Source organism: Naumovozyma castellii, chromosome 6, assembly GCF_000237345.1.
Source record: "Naumovozyma castellii chromosome 6, complete genome".
NCBI lineage: Eukaryota > Fungi > Ascomycota > Saccharomycetes > Saccharomycetales > Saccharomycetaceae > Naumovozyma > Naumovozyma castellii.
The window spans coordinates 233,330-250,748 of NC_016496.1; the positions used below are offsets into that span (position 1 = coordinate 233,330).

The window sequence follows — 17,419 nt, forward strand, 5'->3', positions numbered from 1 at the left end:
AGGTTCATTTTTGCATAACAGGATTGAAGGAGGACTTAATTGGCATAAAAGTATATAGTAAAGATATCTTTATAAGCAATGGAATACAAGGAAAAAGAAAGATACGATTTTTAAATTTATTTGTAATGTTTATCTTGAGATGGCAATATCTATAATTTATTCCAAAATTAAATTTGTTAAAGTTTTAATTTTTATGGACTGAAACAAACAAACAAAATAAAAACGCCTAGATATACCCCCAGGGTTCTTTAGATCAATATTTAAATAATATAAGTTCATTTGGAAGGGAAATTTCTTTGTATTTAATATGCCGGCCCAGTATCGTCATAGTCAAAAAAAACCGGGATGTAATACCATTATCAAGAAAACGAATGGAACAACTAACATTAACTTAAACAAGCACTCAATAACAGGACAGGAAGAACACAAAGCAACAATGTCCAAGACTACTACCAAGACAGACAGGGTAAGAATAAAGAGGGAGAGAGTGAACTCATACAAGAATGAATACTTTTGGTTCTCACAGCATTTCGTTATAACGAGTATTCTTATTATCCTCATTGTATGGTCACTACTACCTCATCGGACGATCATTATTCTTCAGGATATCCTACCTGATGGGGAATGGATCATATATTGCGAAAGTTGGTTACTTATGGGGATGTTGTTTACGTACATCGGGTTGTTTTTATACGATGAAGATGTATTGACGCCGAGTTTGGATGATTTAATGACGATTACAGATGCCAAGGCTAACATTGTCATTGAAGAAGATGTTACATTATTTCTGGACAAGTATGCATATAAGGAATCTAGTGGGATTCGTGATTTACCCATCATGGATGTTTGTCGGCTGCTTTACGACAACGATCCTGTCACAGATGAATGAAACAATGCATATTATTAATTAAAATTTTAAGCTAGCGTGCATTACGAGCTAGTATATCAATCTATTTAATTGATTAACTATTTATTTTAAGTATTACTGTCTTTTACATACATTACGTAATCCAAATAAACCTAGGGCTATATTTAGGGCTATATTTAGGGTTTAAATATTGCAATAATTTTACTGTGGCGTTTTTTTTTCACACAATGACAGAATTGTGGCTTTCTTTGACTCTGATCAAATATTTTTCATTAACGATGGATTCCATTCAATATAAGATCAACACCCCCACAGATATAACTCGATCCCATTGTTTGATGGGATTTCTCACACCAGGAAGATCCATCAACATCAACAACTCAATAACTACAAACGTCTGCCGAAATGGAGTCCAGACGAATGCAACAATCGAAGCAAAAAAACGCTTCAAAGGGTCTTCTCATGTTGGCCATCGTCATCATATTATGGGTCTTATCCTCATTATTAACCACAAGAATATTCGAAACATACCAATATAGGAAGCCATTCTTGGTCACATATTTGAATATTTCATCATTCACATTTTATCTGATACCTTCGCTTGTCAGATCCGCTTTAAATCTTGGATCATCGAAAGGGTCCTCCATTGTGACCGAAAGCACTCCATTACTATCCAGATATTATTCAAATATATCTTTACAAAGAGATATTAAGCATAAAGCTTCATTACAAAGAACTCTTAAATTAAGTGCCTCATTCTGTATCCTTTGGTTCATGGCTAATTTTATGACCAATTCTTCATTACAATTCACCTCTATTTCATCACAAACAATTTTATCATCCACATCATCGTTTTTCACATTATTCATATCTGCATTACTAAAAATTGAAAAAATTAATAATTTAAAGATTGTCGGTCTTCTACTTTCATTCTTTGGTATAATTATCCTTACCAAATCAGATAATAATTCACCAACCTTCGCTGCACATACTTTACTAGATACAATCACTGGGGATTCTCTTGCTATATTAGGAGCATTATTCTATGGTATCTACAGCACATTATTCAAAATATCCACCCAGAAAAAGAGAAGCAAACCATTAGACATTCAGATATTTTTTGGTCTAGTCGGTCTTATTACGTTAACATGTCTCTGGCCCCTCCTTGTCTTCCTCCATTGGTTTCAGTGGGAACAATTCGAGTTACCTCATTCAAACGTATTAATCTCATTGATAGTAATAAATTGTTCAATCAATTTCATTTCAGATTTTTGTTGGGCCAAAGCCATCATGTTAACTTCTCCCTTGACGGTCACCATGGGACTAAGTTTGACCATCCCATTAGCCATGTTTGTTGATTTTGTTTGGAACCATGTGGATTTGTTGAACGCTACTTACGTCATTGGCGCCATGCTTGTCATGGCCTCATTCTTATTGATCAATAGACAATCTGAAGATGAAGAGCATGAAGACGAGGAGGAAGAATCTTTCACCGAGGAGAAAGTTTAGGGAACATTGGAATAAGGCAATCATATATACATCATTTAGCATCTTATAGACATTTTTTATATATTCAATCATTCAATCAATCATTTAATGTCAATTCATTCAATTATTTTTATCCGCCAATAGTTAATTACTAGGAAAAAAAATACTCAATCATACTGAGCTGAATATAATGAAATAGAATAAGACATCAATCAATGCACAGAGAATAAATAATCAACGAGAAATGTCAACCCTTTTGCAATTACTCTCCACATACTACAAGTCAGTGATAGAATCAGAACGAATATATAATGAGTATCAACTCAGTGCCAATGTGCAACATATACCGAACAATAAGAATGGTAGCAGCAGTAGTACCAGTATCAGCACAGACAGCAGAATTGTTGATGAGACATTACTTTTGCAGAAACAATTGACTCAATTGACCTCACAATTGCAAAAATTAACCCAGGAGAATGAAACTTTGAAAGAGGTACAGAAAAGTAATAAGGCCTTAGCTGAGACGAAGATACAGAATTATAAGAAACGGATCAACATTCTGGTTCAAAGGGAGAACGGGAAGAACACAGAAAAGGACGAGGATCAGAAGAAGCCTGTGCTTCATTTGTTTTCACCTTTGAGAAAGAGGGGTCTAGACGAGACCAAAGGCAGGATAAAGAACAAGAATGGATCAGGACTGAGGGACGTTATAAGCACTGGCAAGCACACATTATTTGATGATGACGAAGATGAAGATGAGAATGATGATGACACATCGCCAAATAGGAGTGAGGACGTACTTTTCTTGCAATCGTTGAACCCGTCTAGCAAGGGCAAGAACAACAAGAGGAGGAAGCTAAAATTGAGCAGGAAAAAGATTGAACAACTGGATCCACAAGACCAATAATGATACGCACACCAGCATGTCACATTTGTATACATATATACCATTTATACAGAGCTGGCTTACATTGAGTTTAATGTCCTCGAAACGATATTCCTTCCACTAATGGAAAATTTAGGATCGCGTAAACATCAAAACATGATGAATATACATGACTGAACAACAAAGACGATAGGACAGGCGAGAAGGACATTGCGAAGAGAGTTTCCTGTTTAAAAACAACAGCTGTTTGGTATCTCCACTATTAACTCAACTACTTCCAGTGTTCACAGTGTCTTAAAACTGGTTTCAAGAGGATGACTACTAACACGGTTCCATTTACACCTTCGCCCAGCTCATCATCAATATTTTCAACTTCTACAACAAATTTCAATAACAATAATAGTAGAGATTCATCAATGGCCCCTGCAGATTCAACAGAAGCCAGTCTGACTGAACAGACAAAGAAAGGAAAGACTAGAGCCAAAGGTAGTTCTGCTGTGGAAAAATTGTTGGAGGAAGCTAATAGGTATCATCCGCAATATGAGTACTCTTTACCTCAAGGTTTCTTAAGAACAAGGAAATCAAAGGCAGCTTCACCTTCTGAAGAACAGGCTTCTGATTTAGCGAAAGACGATAATTTGGTCAAGAGGAAAATGGAAGAAGAGGAAGATTACGATACTTCTACAACTGCAGCCAAGAAAGTTAGAAAGAACAAAGTCACGTCAACATCTAGTACCAAAAAACGAAAGAGGAAAATAAAGAAGGCCGAAACTAATGGTACTACTGGTAGTAAGCCAACGAAAAAGAGAAAGGATACTATAAAGAGACCATTGTCCCCCTCAGCAGCACTTGCTGACTCAGTACGTAGAATGTCAATTAGTGCAATGCTTGATGATTCTGACACCAAGGACGGCACAGGTATTTACAATGAGCAAGGAGTAAAATTGGATCCAGTCGCCAATAAGGATGACAGGGCTATGACATCCACTTTTCTTGACTGGGATCAACCTTATCTGGAACTTCAATACCCTCTTTTCAATGTGGACTCCCTCAAATTAACTAATGTTTATAAGGGAAACCCTATTAAATCAACTATTTTAACTTCTTTGACTCACCATCAATCGAGACACAAACCTCCCTCTTTAAGCAACGACTCCTCTATAAAATTCGTTCATTTACAAAGTCCCTTATTTGTGAATTACCAAGAAGAATATATGATAAATTTTGAAAAAGATTTACAAAGGTACAATCCTATGAGTGAGATTGGTAAACTGATCGAATATACTGCGTTAGTGTACCTACCTTCAACTTACTCTGAAAAACTAAAGAGGGAAGTGATACCGAGCTTGAACCAAGCGTTTGATAATTCGGATACTGATCGTTTCATTTCATCGGTGGAACGATACAATTCTATAATAAGGATGGTGCCAAGGCATGAAATACTTGAACACTTGAAAACAATAACTCAAATCCCTAAGTCCTTCATTCACGATTTTTTACACATCATTTACACAAGATCCATTCACCCACATGCATCGAAATTGAAGCACTACAAGGCATTTAGCAATTTTGTATATGGTGAATTATTGCCTAACTTCTTATCAGAAGTATTTAGCCAATGCAACTTAAAACCCAACTGTACTTTCATGGATTTAGGATCTGGTGTTGGCAATTGTGTTATTCAGGCATCATTAGAATATGGTTTAAAGAAAAGTTTCGGATGCGAAATAATGCCCGACGCGTCTGAATTAACTGAATTACAAATGGTAGAGTTAAAGGAAAGGGGGAAGTTATTTGGGTTCAATCTATCCGATATAGAATTTTCACTTAGGGAAAGTTTTGTTGATAACCCTAAAGTAGATGAACTAATAAAAGATTGTGACTTATTGTTAGTTAATAACTTCCTGTTTGATAGTAAATTGAATGAGAAAGTGGAAAAAATTACTCAAAATTTGAAAACGGGATGTAAAATTGTTAGTTTGAAAAATCTAAGAAGTTTTTCATACAAAATTGATTTCTTTAATATGGAAAATATTCTAAGTAGATTGAAAGTCGAAAAGGTTCTTCTCAAGGAAGATAGTGTCTCCTGGACTCATAGTGGTGGAGAGTATTATATTGCAACTGTAATGGAAAATATTGATGAGTCTCTCTTCGATCCAGTTGTCAGAGGCAGAAATACCAGAAGACCAACAAAATATTCAAGGTGACAAAATTTGCAACCTTAAATACTATCTGATATCATCATCTATTTTTTGTGTATAAAACTATTCAATTTCAATGAACACTCAGGGGAATGATAAATCAGGTCCAAGAATTGGTTTATCAGTATGTAATATAAGAATAATAAACCTTAAAACGATCAATCCGCAGTACTACACCATTGTAAAATATTATTAAGAATATGTATATAAATGTTAACATCTAGTAGAAGCATTAACTTATTGGCTCTTCAAGAACATCAACCCGTGCATGAACGAGAGTATTCATCATTTTCTTGACAGCCAGAACATGCCATGGTATGTGTGAATGTTCACCATTAGAGACTCCGAACCAAATGTTTAAGGATGCTAAGTTTCTGAACTCCTCTAAAATAGTTTCCAGTAATTCAGTACTGTCTGCGTGTGGGCAGTTTAGTAAATTCACTTCGAACTTATCCCAGATTGTATCGTCTCGACATCTCCTGAATTTAATTAAAGCTCCGCTTTTAATGGCACACCGATGCTGAGAGTTTGATAACAAAAATGGATTCTGGAATATAACACCATGAATATCTTCATCAGTATTCCTCAGTTCATAATCGTCAAAATTGTTTGGGTTGAATTTTCTTGCCAATTTTTCATCTCTTAGAATTGGTTTGAACGTAGGATACAACCTATCCTTATCCAAGAAAGTTATCTTCGTGTTATCATCTACACAGACCACGGCTAAGTGTATATTTCTACCAGATAAACGTCTCCAATTCATCAATTCATCATCCGGTAATATCCCATCTAATCTCGTCAAAATCAAACAGATTTTACCATACTTTTTGTTTGACAAGGAAAGCGCCAATGACCATATCTGATTACAAGCATCATCGAACTTTGTTTTCGAGGTACCTACATACCATGATTTTATCAAATTCTCATTACCGTTGCTATCAGTTAATGCGGCAAAAACCCACGCCTTATCTAAACTCCTGGCATATGCGAGATGAATGTATTCATCATAATGAATTGCAGCTGATCCGGTGCTATTTTGCAGTGTTCTAAAAGTAATAGTCTCAGGCAGCTTTTTAGCAATGGTAGTGAATTTAGACAACTTTAGAGGAAGGATATTATAAATGCTCACACATAAATTGCTACAATCATCAACAGAAGTCAATGGGTTACTAATAAAATCCATAGGAATGACCTTCAGGAATAATTCTTTATTAGAAATCTTTGCCTTGACCTCATTACGTATTGTCTGGAAGATCTTGACTTTCCTGACCAGTTCAGATAAATCGTTTGAGTTTAACGGTAAAATCATCATCAAAGGTACATCCTTTTCTGAACTTTTATTTGTAGCGCAGTAAGAAACGATCTGTGCGGCTAATAATAATAACCTATTCTTTCCAAAATCTTTCAAATAAATCAATCCTTGATAATTTTCTGCATTTAGTTTAAGCAATTCGCAAAAACCATACTCGTGGCCAATATAACTCTGGGAAAGAGTGGACACAAAATTAATACAATCATCCTTAAAGGAATCGGTCAAAATCAAACATTTAAAATTCTTGATACCATTAGGTGGGCGAAGATTCAGATATTTGCAAAATGGTTGAAAATCAGCTTTAATTTTAATTAGTTCTTGATTTTTTCTAATGAAGACGAATGGTTGCTTAATTGGATAAAACTTATCTATAATTTGATTCCCATCAATCCTTTCAAAGGCAGTAAAAATTTTCGACAAGGTGTCATATACCAAACCCTTTTTACATTCGTTTATCCCTTTGTACTTTAACCTTGGGATGCCCATATTTTGCAGAGCATCATAATCAAAAACAATTTGTTCAGATAGTAGGTCTAGCATATCGGGGTACATCTCTGATAATGGTATCGATGGATTTGATAATCTGAAAACATCAGGAATAGATGACAAAGGCATATGCCTTAGCAAAAATGGCAGGCTATTTGAGGATTCCACGATTAAGTTCGTCCCAGTGGGAGTTATCTCAGGAAGAGTTGCATGCCCTTCTGGTAAACTGGACTGTATAATGTTTCCAGCTGAAGCTGGTGATTGCTCTTCAGTTATTTTTGGTCTTGTCGTCATATTGCTCTCATGCATTGCTGATTTTAATTTAGGATCCATTGGCTGTATTGAAGATTCAACAGTCTTCAACGGTGAATCAGTTGTAGGTAGTTCACTTTGTGGTAGTCTCCAAATAGAATTGGAGCCATCTTTAACCGCTTCTGTACCTACAATAAAATCGTTCCCTCCATTATACCCCATTGATAGAGGCTCACCAGCACCTGGGATTGGTGGATAGCCAAGAAAGTGTGACTGATCATGAGGTTCACCATCCATAGATCTCAAGTCCTGCCCAAGAGTCAGATATGCAAAATCATCATCATCGGAGTCACTTTCTTCATCTTCTGAACTTGAAATCGCTCCACTTGAGAGGTCAAATTTCAATGATTCGTCCTTTTGTATTGGACTAAATGAAAATTTGCCGCCATTTCTGTATTTGTTGTCTACATTGCTCTCAATAATTGGATTAAAATTTAATGGTGCGAAAACACTTTTACGTCTATCTCTCGGCGTTTCTACAGGAAGTGGAGCACCTGGATCTGTATATAGTGGATCGTTTGGTAAAGTGATTTCCTCAATTGGTATATCGAGATATTTTCTTTTTAGATTTGATTTCTTAATAGGTGTGCTCAATGAATTGGCAGAATCAAAAAACGTGTCAATATTGGTATTTGTATTTGTGGCATAACTGGCTTTGTTAGTTCCGTCATCATCGTCAGACATACCGAACATATCTTCTGTAATTTCATCTGGATCGTTTCTCCTTGTATCAGTAACTCTATTTTCATCATCTAGAGAATTGTCGTTACTTTCACCAAATAAATCCTCATCATCTTCATCATCTCCAAATAATTCTTTGTCCACTGTAGAAACATCATACCCTTCGGGAACTACCTTCGATATACTATTCCCAAGTCTATCATTTGGTATAAATACACTATCCTCGTTTTTTTCAAGCAGAGAGTTCTTAACCTGTTCTAAATCATCTTTATATGAGGAGACTTCTGGATCGCTGGCTTGCTTTTTGTTGTTGGGATTACCGTTAAATAGTTCATTTACATTTGCCTTGTTGACCAACGGAGTTTGCATTAGCTCAGTACTACCGGCATTGCCCATCGAGGAAGTCATAAGGCGGTCTAACGATGGCGATACAGTATCATTAGGATGTGATCCCACCGAGTTATTCTTATAATAATGTCGAAGTTGGTCTGTATAGGCGCTTCCAGAGCTCAATGGGTTCGTACCAATAGCTCCCGAGCTCCCGGGTGTTCTATATGATGATGTCTGTTTTAATTGAATAAAATCGTCAATGATATCTAAAGTAGTTTGAAAGTTTTGACATAATGATTTACTTGCGTCGTTTGAAGCTTCTATGTCTAGCGCTGGTTGGGCAAATAACAATCCTAATGGCCAAATGATCTTTCGTACATCAGTAGGTGAGTTCATATAGGAAGCAATTGTGGGTGTATAACCATTGAGATGACCTAAATGAGGTATTACAGTGACCCATTTAAGATCACCGTCATCTGACAAGTTGATACCATGAGACACTGCTAATGTCATTAACAAGATCTCTGCATTGTTTGGTGGTGGGCTAAAATATACTCCCTTACTATTGGGTGCAAGGTAAGTTCGTATTCCTGAAGGAGCTAAATATAAGGCATGGGATCGTAGAAACTTATCATCCATTTTATCTTCGGCCATCTTAATCAAACCCATATCCTTCTTACATATTGTTATAGCCAAATCACCATTGGCGAATAAATGTGGTTCTAATTGTAATAATTCTGTAGGTACCTTCTGCTTCAATCCTATACATGCATTCCCAAATTGAATCAATTTATTGTTAGATGCCAAACCCAAATTAATATAGATCATTCTTCGAAGGGCTTTCAAGAACAAAGCATAATGAGGAGGTAGGTTAGGTTTTGAATATTCACATGTAAAATTACCAGTTTTATCGGGAACCACATTCTCATCTGAGTTATTTGGGTTGCCTATATTAGGCAGATTTGGTAAAGGATTATCGTTTATGCTAAAACACCACAGACTTCTTGATAACAATGCTACCAACGTTTGAGGATTCTTCTTCCTCAGCAACAATTCCATTTGTATGGGCCACTGATCATCTTGATTCTTGGGTATATATTGATGATAATTAATCTTTTCAATCTTCTCAATTCGATAAAAACTTGAGAACAGCTCCTCTAATCTGTACATAGTTGCTGGTGTACTACTGCTCATATTTTTCCAGGCTCTTGTTTGGAATATTTAGTTTCTTATCGTCTATGCAACTCACAGACTTTAGATCTGTATAATAGTATAGTCGTTTGATAATTAGACTCCTCTGCTGTCCCCATATCGAAATTGTCATTATTTATGGAGCATTCTTCTTTTGCCTCGCGAATCTACAATAATGGAAAATTTAATATCTGATCAGACAATGATTCATTGAATAAAACAAGAACTGCGCAAAAGTTGAATACAGCTGGTTCGCGGAACACTTAAGTCGTTTGGACGAGACCCAGGGACATCTATTGTTTTACAAGACAACGACGATCTGTCAGAATAGATGGCGCCTATGCTTCCCAAACATTCTAATCACGATGACACAAAAGGTATTTTATTGCTGAACGAAACGAAGAAACTTGGAATTGGTGATCTTTCAAGGTACATTATATCTGTAGATAAGAAGAAATTAGAAGATAGTGGTATCTGTATCGAAGAGTTGTTCTTAAGAATAAAAAACGAAGAGAGTCCACTACTTCGTCCTGTGTATCTGACGGGACCTTACACCTTCTATGTTGATGTAAGACCACATAATTATCATGAGGATGAAATATTTGAAGGTGATGAAGTGATTCCATTCTGTGAACACTTGAAGCCGGATGCAAGGTTTAAGACGAAGATTTTTTTGAATAAACATTCACGTGTGGCAAATACCAATACTTATTCTTGGACTGTTGATATTCTTTCACAACTCTGTGTAATCCCCACACCAACATTGAAATATAGTTTCAGAATTGCAACTACTAAGAAGGAAACTAAAAATGGATCAAAAGGTAAGAAACCTGTGAAAATGGACGGTTTTGAGGTCAAATTACTCGATACGAGTTCATTATGGAGCTTCCCACCAAAGTATCCAAATAAACCTGTACATTTAGTTATAATGACACATGGTATTTTTTCTAATATTGGTTGTGATATGTTATACATGAAGGATAAAATTGAAGAGACGGCAAATTCAGTTCCAGAGGATATTAATCCAAATGTTGTGGTGAGGGGCTGTATGAAAAATATGGGGAAATCAGCTCATGGGGTGCATTATTTAGGTAAGAGAGTTGCAGAATACATTATAGAAACAGTCGATGAATTGAATAAGAAGTATAAAGTGGACAAGATTTCATTTATCGGTCATTCGTTAGGTGGACCCACTCAAGGTATGGCGGTTCATTATATATCTGTAAAGAGACCTGATATATTCCACCCAACAAAAGGTATTAAACCAGTTAATTTTATTACTCTAGCAAGTCCATTCATTGGAGTCATTGGTGATTTTCCTTTATACGTTTCTTTACCTCTAGATGCAGGTTCTTTGGGATTAACTGGTAGAGATTTGAATCTGAAATATACTCCCTTGACATCGAAAGATGGACTAACGACTGATGGGAATGCTGCAAAAACCAAGCTTATCTTGGAAATAATACCACAACCACCGGCATTAGCAATATTTGAAAGATTTGTGCATCGAACCCTATATGCAAATGTTGTACATGATGGTATTGTCCCATTAAGGACAGCAGCTCTACTTTATTTGGATTGGAATAGTTTAGCTAAGGCCAAAAGGATACAGGATAGATCAAGTTCTACACAAGAAGCCGCTACGCCAAATGTACCAGATGATTCATCAGTATCACGTTCAGAAACTGGATCTCCAAGTCCAAATGCCAGGCATGAGACTCCAACAGGTGAAATTCCATCTAGTGGTATAGATAAGAAGGCAGCTTTAAGATGGGCATTACCTCTTCCATCTAAGAGAAGTAAGTTTAAAAGGGGTCAAGTAACGGAAAGTTCCATGGAAGATTCGTCTGGCAATGGATCCACCACTGAAACGGATGATAATGACGCTAATGAATTCACTGCACCACCAGAAGCCTCCACCATGCTTGCTGCCCTTTCAGTTCTTACGGCGCCATTACCTAGTCAGGAGTACATTAAAAACCCTGAAGTGAGACATCATGATGCAATTGTACATGATAAGATATATACTCCAAAAGAAATACCGAGGGCACATTATGCGAATAGACCTGCTATTAAAAAGGTCATTTATCCAAATGAAAGTGTTAATCGAACCCAAGAACGTATTGCAAGACAGTGGCAAATGACGATGAATTGGAGGAAAGTATTGGTGAAGATAAAACCTGATTCTCATAACAATATTGTTGTGAGAAGAAGATTTGTTAATCTATATGGTGATGTTGCTGTTTCCCATATGGTAGAAGAGCACTTCGGTGTGGAGGCTAGTAGAAAATATTCTGAATTATCATAAAATAGGTAAGATAGATTAATCTGTAATATATACTAAAAAAAATGAGATAGAAATTCTGATCCAGACCTGGACCCAAGAGGATCTTTATATGTGATGTTTGAAAATGAAAAAAATAAAAAAAATGTTTTTTTGCTGAAATATATGATTAAATTATGTATGAACTATACAGAAAATACGTAAATTTTATATTCCAACTGGTATTAAAAGAACACAACAAATGTATTCAACTAAAGGGTAAAAGAAAAAGTGTAAAAGCTAAAAGAGTGAACGTTTAGACGATAACACAGCAGATGTTACTCAAACAGTTGATAACCATGTTGTGGTTGTCCTTGTTTTCAGCAGTGTTGTCTTTTTGGGTAGCTTGAGTGGAAGGTTGCATTTTTTCTTAAGTTGTTATTGATTGTTGGATGATGATTTTAACTTATAATGTAAAAGAGAGAAGGGAGTACTAATTTGTTTCTATATCGCCCTTCATGGCTTCTTTTATAGTTTTCCCAAGCTGATGGGCTGGCATGCTCAAACCAACACCTTGTATGCTGGTAGTGTAAATCTTTACGGGGGACAAGTGTACCTTTGGCAAGGTGACATACCTTCCACATCCATGTCAAACAAAAGCTGTAACCGCCGATCGTGTATGTTTCCCAAAAGGGCAAATGCCTGCATACGTAAGCTGAAACGGGAAATGATTCTCAGACAATCACAGCGCGTAAACAAAGGCACGCTAGTGAATAGCCAATATAGTCGCAAAAGACTAGTCAATCTCTTCTTGTTCTCGAAGGATCAGGTCAGGGTTTCTTGTGGCACATTCTCTAAAAAGAAACCTCTTCTTCAGCGTGCCAGCACCCCCCCTCAACTTTTTTTTCACAATTGCGTACATACGTGTAGTATTTCTCTAAGAAGAAGAACATACTCAGTACAATTTGGACAGCTCGTTACCGATACTACCAAAACTATGTTCTCTTTGGGTTTATCGCACCCTGGATTCTCGCTTTTACAGATTATACTGTATCCTTTTCTTTCGGCGGTTAGCTAATTCCCGAAAACAGAAACTTTACGTAAAAGGGACTATGATACATTTTTTTTTGTTTGCATAATTAAGCCAAATAGGACAAGTTACAGGTGTTAAACTTGTAATCCCCGATTGAAATTGACTTACATTGAGTGAGCAACGACAAAAATTATTTTGAGGGTTTGTACACTTCAATGAAGAGAATGCCTTGCTTGTAAACAATCTATCCCCTTGCAGACAATTAGCTTTTTTTTTAATGGTTGTACAAAGAAAAAACTATCAACTCTTCGTTCTTCTTTTAACATGAATTTTCAAATATTTACTCTCCCTTAACTATCAACGAAATAGTCATAACGAAAAAACAGTGAGCTTTGCGTATTTTTTACAATAGCGTCAGAAATTTCAAAAAAAATTAAACAGCCCTGTAGGGGGCTCGAACCCCTAACCTTATGATTAAGAGTCATACGCGCTACCGATTGCGCCAACAAGGCTATTTTATTGGATTTCGTTGGACAATTGACTGAACCAGTCGCAAAAAATAATTACACGTGAAAGAAAATATAAAATGTATAGTTGGATTATTTTGTTTGCACTTCATTTATAATAGAAACTTAACCAAAAAGAGTGCATAGGAAGAAGGACAAGAGATGACCATAATAAAAACTGAATCAAATTGTGAAGAGATTAAGGATTCAAATAAAAGCCTCAGGGAGAATTTGTTTAACGAACAAGTAATTCGTAATGGAACCACAAATTCAAATGGATCAGATAGCCGCCCAGCTCAAATTGACAAGGAAATGGACAAGAATTCGAAAGAGGAAAGAAGACAAAAGAATTCATCCAAGAAGAAGAAATTGGCAACTTTTTTATTAAATACCAAGGATATAACCATGGGTGGTGCTGATAAAGATGAGATTGTCATTAAACAAGAACCTGATGCCAAGGACAGAACAACAACTTCACAAGAGCTCTCCGAAACAACTGAAAAAAAGAGGAAAAGAAAACTATTGGAAAATGAAAGTGCATCATCAACCAAGAGTTCAAAGAAACTCAATGTAATGGTGGTTGAAGGATCTTCACCCCATAAAGAAAAACTTAGTAGTCTGAAAGAAAACAGAGTTCCAGTAAAGAAAAATAATGATCTCGATGTGATAGAAAACCCTGGCGAGTACCCTCAAATAAATAAATTATTGTATGAATCGAGTAAAAAAGAACCCGTTGATAAAGAAGGATTTATGTCAGTACTCCCTGGCGTGGAACAGGAAGACGAAATTAATTTTGGAATTCAAGTTTGTAATTGGTCTTTGGATGAATGGATCGAATGTGGACAGCATTTACATGAGGAATATGGTGTCCTTGTTACGGAATTAATCAAGCAAAGGATTGAACTGAGTGTCAAATTTGAAGTTGTCACATCAGTAATTAACCAACGGGCAGAGGCGTTGAATTGCCAAGGTAAGATTTTGGATGATAAACTGATAAAGATCAAAGAATTAGGCAAAGAAATTCTGAATATAATATAATATAATAATGGTAGATAAGTGTTTTTTTACTAGTTTTATAGTTTTGTTAGCTACTGCTTTAATTTTTAATTTTAATATATTTTTATGAGTTTGGTTGTTATGTAAAGATATTTAACTGTACACAGAACGGGATTAAAAAGATAAAACTTTATGGGGAAAGAATATTCAAGTAGATTAAATATCTTAGTTTCTCTTTCTGAAACGTCTGTCTCTTTGAGCAGAGACATTGATAACAGATAATGGCAACTTCAAACCTAGAGACTTGACCAAGTCAGCAGTTTGGTTATCAACGTTCAAGACATCCTTAGAGTGAGACAAGTCCAAAGCGGAAACTTCTGGGACGTATTGATCCTTTCTTTCTCTTTCTTCTTCTTGCAATTTGAAAGAAATACCTCTAACTGGACCCTTTTGAATTCTCTTCATCAAATGAGTGGTGTAACCAGCAATCTTGTTTCTTAATCTCTTAGATTGAATAGTAGCGATTTCATCACACAATCTCTTGTTGGTTTGGAAATCCAAGGTCAACTTTGGATAGTAACGTTCAATCAAAGCTTTGGAAGCACGCTTAACGGTCTTAGTTCTAACTCTACCCTATTGAAAAAAAATAATAATGAAAAATCCATAGTTAGTAAATTTAATTGTTTCGACATTAGGTATAGCTTACGGATTTAGACGTGATTAAATCAGAGCATTATGGTTTCTTGGATTTTAATACAATGGATCTTATTCCTTAATTTTAAAATATATCTTGAATCACTTGGTTATTTTTCACATTGGCAGAGATTTAGTATTATCATAGTCAGTCAGTCAGACCTGCTGTAGGCGATCCTACTATGGGCCAATATTCAGGTATCTAAATTTATTTCACTAGCATCCACTTAGCCATTATCCATGCTCCACATTCGCCGGTATATCCTTTGCTATCCACTGGCATATGTAATGTATTTTAACGTACCATTTTTGAATTGCTTGTCTTTAGTGTCTATTATATTCAAACCTCTTTTACCTACGTGAAACCTTCAATTATCGTTAATAACAGTCACTATGATAAACCGGATTGACACGCAGCTGTTGGTGACAAACAACGTTCCACAGGGGAGTTCTGTCTAGAACGGAAGATTCCTTCTGGAGTGGATATCTTGCTAGGCTGGAATGCCCAGGGTTTCCGCCTAAGAAGATTACCTCCCCTGAGCCCACGGAAGAAAAACTAATAAAATTCATAAATTTTCAAAATTAATAAAAAAAAATAATAATGGGTGGTTGGGTGTAAAATATGGATGTCCGGATGCACAGTCCGTGAAATTTATCGAGAGCCTTAACACCAATTTCCAAGGCGATAACAAAAAACTTTTCAAAGAAATCGCCAAAATATGAATACGTCAAAAGATAAACATAAACAAAAACAAGATAGCGGAGCTCATCGAACAACCACTTCGTGTCGTCTCACTCTTACATTTTTTTTTCACCTTCATAGGATGTCCAATAAGTTCCATTGCGATGTCTGTTCCACAGATTGTACCAATAGAGTAAGGATATCGTGTGCGGTATGCCCAGAATACGATTTATGTGTCCCCTGTTTCGCTCAAGGTGCATATAATGGGAACCATAGACCATTCCATGACTATAGAATTATAGAAACAAACTCATACCCGATATTATGTGAAGACTGGGGCGCAGATGAAGAATTGGCTCTGATAAAGGGAGCTCAAACGTTCGGATTGGGTAATTGGCAAGATATTGCAGATCATCTCGGTAGTAGGGATAAAGAAGAAGTAGCTGCACATTATGAGAAGTACTATCTGAATAGTCCATATTATCCTATTCCTGATATCACCCAGAATATTAAAGTACCACAGGATGAATTTTTAGAAAATCGGAAGAAAAGAATTGAAGCATTTAGGGACAAGCCATTGCCACCTCCCATGAAACCTATGGCCTCCGTTCCCAGTTGTCACGAAGTTCAAGGGTTTATGCCTGGTAGACTGGAATTTGAAACGGAGTTTGAAAATGAAGCAGAAGGTCCCGTGAAGGATATGATTTTTGAACCTGATGATCAACCTTTAGATATTGAATTGAAATTTGCCATCTTAGATATATATAATTCAAGGTTAACTACCAGAGCTGAAAAGAAGAGGTTGTTGTTTGAGAATAATCTATTGGAATACAGGAAATTACAAAGTATAGACAAGAGAAGAAGTAAAGAAGCGAAAGAGTTGTTCAATAAACTGAAACCATTTGCACATATAATGACCGCCCAAGATTTTGATGAATTTTCCAAAGATATGTTAGAAGAGTTACGATGTCGAAGTAGAATACATCAACTTCAAACGTGGAGAAGTAATGGTATCACGACATTAGAAGCTGGCCTTAAATACGAACGTGATAAGCAAACAAGAATAACTACTTTGGAAAAGTTTGGTGCTTCATCCATCCATGCTAGCCCAATATCGAATAATGTTAATGGTGTTCGATATAGATCTACTTCGGTCCATCGGTCCAATACTGATTATTCTCAAAATTATAGCGAAGGTACAGGTAGGAAGAAAAATATGACGATAAGCGATATTCAACATGGTGCAGACTATGGTTTGTTATCAGCAGATGAACAACAATTATGTGTTCAATTAAAGATTCTTCCCAAACCTTATTTAGCCATTAAAGAACTAATGTTTAAGGAATTGATACGAAGAGCTGGGAATATAGATAGACAAGGTTGTATTAAACTGTTGAACATTGATCCAATTAAGGCGAACAAAATCTATGATTTTTTCGTTTCTCAGCGGTGGATCTAATGTGATAGAGTAGCACTCTTTATGTAATTTGC

At 36.0% G+C, this 17,419-nt stretch overlaps 11 protein-coding genes and 1 non-coding gene across 12 annotated transcripts; 8 read left to right on the forward strand and 4 right to left on the reverse strand.

Annotated features, from left to right (window-relative positions):
* Positions 1-307: 307 nt before the first annotated feature.
* On the forward strand, positions 308-889 carry GPI19 (phosphatidylinositol N-acetylglucosaminyltransferase GPI19; the record flags this gene model as incomplete). The annotated part of the gene is made up of 1 exon (XM_003676910.1): positions 308-889. The coding sequence occupies one exon, from the start codon at positions 308-310 to the stop codon at positions 887-889; it is 582 nt and encodes a 193-aa protein (XP_003676958.1).
* A 384-nt stretch (positions 890-1,273) lies between these two features.
* On the forward strand, positions 1,274-2,377 carry NCAS0F01200 (DMT family transporter; the record flags this gene model as incomplete). The annotated part of the gene is made up of 1 exon (XM_003676911.1): positions 1,274-2,377. The coding sequence occupies one exon, from the start codon at positions 1,274-1,276 to the stop codon at positions 2,375-2,377; it is 1,104 nt and encodes a 367-aa protein (XP_003676959.1).
* A 223-nt stretch (positions 2,378-2,600) lies between these two features.
* LRS4 (Lrs4p) lies at positions 2,601-3,263 on the forward strand (the record flags this gene model as incomplete). Its single annotated transcript, XM_003676912.1, has 1 exon — positions 2,601-3,263. One exon carries the CDS (start codon positions 2,601-2,603, stop codon positions 3,261-3,263), a length of 663 nt encoding a protein of 220 aa, XP_003676960.1.
* A 293-nt stretch (positions 3,264-3,556) lies between these two features.
* Positions 3,557-5,449, forward strand: DOT1 (histone methyltransferase DOT1; the record flags this gene model as incomplete). Its single annotated transcript, XM_003676913.1, has 1 exon — positions 3,557-5,449. The coding sequence occupies one exon, from the start codon at positions 3,557-3,559 to the stop codon at positions 5,447-5,449; it is 1,893 nt and encodes a 630-aa protein (XP_003676961.1).
* Positions 5,450-5,675: 226 nt separating this feature from the next.
* SSN2 (Ssn2p) lies at positions 5,676-9,758 on the reverse strand (the record flags this gene model as incomplete). Its single annotated transcript, XM_003676914.1, has 1 exon — positions 5,676-9,758. One exon carries the CDS (start codon positions 9,756-9,758, stop codon positions 5,676-5,678), a length of 4,083 nt encoding a protein of 1,360 aa, XP_003676962.1.
* Positions 9,759-10,086: 328 nt separating this feature from the next.
* On the forward strand, positions 10,087-12,063 carry NCAS0F01240 (putative hydrolase; the record flags this gene model as incomplete). Its single annotated transcript, XM_003676915.1, has 1 exon — positions 10,087-12,063. The coding sequence occupies one exon, from the start codon at positions 10,087-10,089 to the stop codon at positions 12,061-12,063; it is 1,977 nt and encodes a 658-aa protein (XP_003676963.1).
* Positions 12,064-12,334: 271 nt separating this feature from the next.
* NCAS0F01250 (uncharacterized protein) lies at positions 12,335-12,442 on the reverse strand (the record flags this gene model as incomplete). The annotated part of the gene is made up of 1 exon (XM_003676916.1): positions 12,335-12,442. The coding sequence occupies one exon, from the start codon at positions 12,440-12,442 to the stop codon at positions 12,335-12,337; it is 108 nt and encodes a 35-aa protein (XP_003676964.1).
* A 123-nt stretch (positions 12,443-12,565) lies between these two features.
* Positions 12,566-13,096, forward strand: NCAS0F01260 (uncharacterized protein; the record flags this gene model as incomplete). The annotated part of the gene is made up of 1 exon (XM_003676917.1): positions 12,566-13,096. The coding sequence occupies one exon, from the start codon at positions 12,566-12,568 to the stop codon at positions 13,094-13,096; it is 531 nt and encodes a 176-aa protein (XP_003676965.1).
* A 394-nt stretch (positions 13,097-13,490) lies between these two features.
* Positions 13,491-13,563, reverse strand: NCAS0Ftrna20K. The gene has a single exon. It is a non-coding gene; the product is annotated as a tRNA-Lys (tRNA).
* Positions 13,564-13,719: 156 nt separating this feature from the next.
* On the forward strand, positions 13,720-14,595 carry ECM11 (Ecm11p; the record flags this gene model as incomplete). The annotated part of the gene is made up of 1 exon (XM_003676918.1): positions 13,720-14,595. The coding sequence occupies one exon, from the start codon at positions 13,720-13,722 to the stop codon at positions 14,593-14,595; it is 876 nt and encodes a 291-aa protein (XP_003676966.1).
* Positions 14,596-14,778: 183 nt separating this feature from the next.
* On the reverse strand, positions 14,779-15,553 carry RPS17B (40S ribosomal protein eS17; the record flags this gene model as incomplete). Its single annotated transcript, XM_003676919.1, has 2 exons — positions 14,779-15,186; positions 15,551-15,553. The coding sequence occupies 2 exons, from the start codon at positions 15,551-15,553 to the stop codon at positions 14,779-14,781; spliced, it is 411 nt and encodes a 136-aa protein (XP_003676967.1).
* Positions 15,554-15,965: 412 nt separating this feature from the next.
* On the forward strand, positions 15,966-17,387 carry ADA2 (chromatin-binding transcription regulator ADA2; the record flags this gene model as incomplete). Its single annotated transcript, XM_003676920.1, has 1 exon — positions 15,966-17,387. One exon carries the CDS (start codon positions 15,966-15,968, stop codon positions 17,385-17,387), a length of 1,422 nt encoding a protein of 473 aa, XP_003676968.1.
* Between the last annotated feature and the right edge of the window lie 32 nt (positions 17,388-17,419).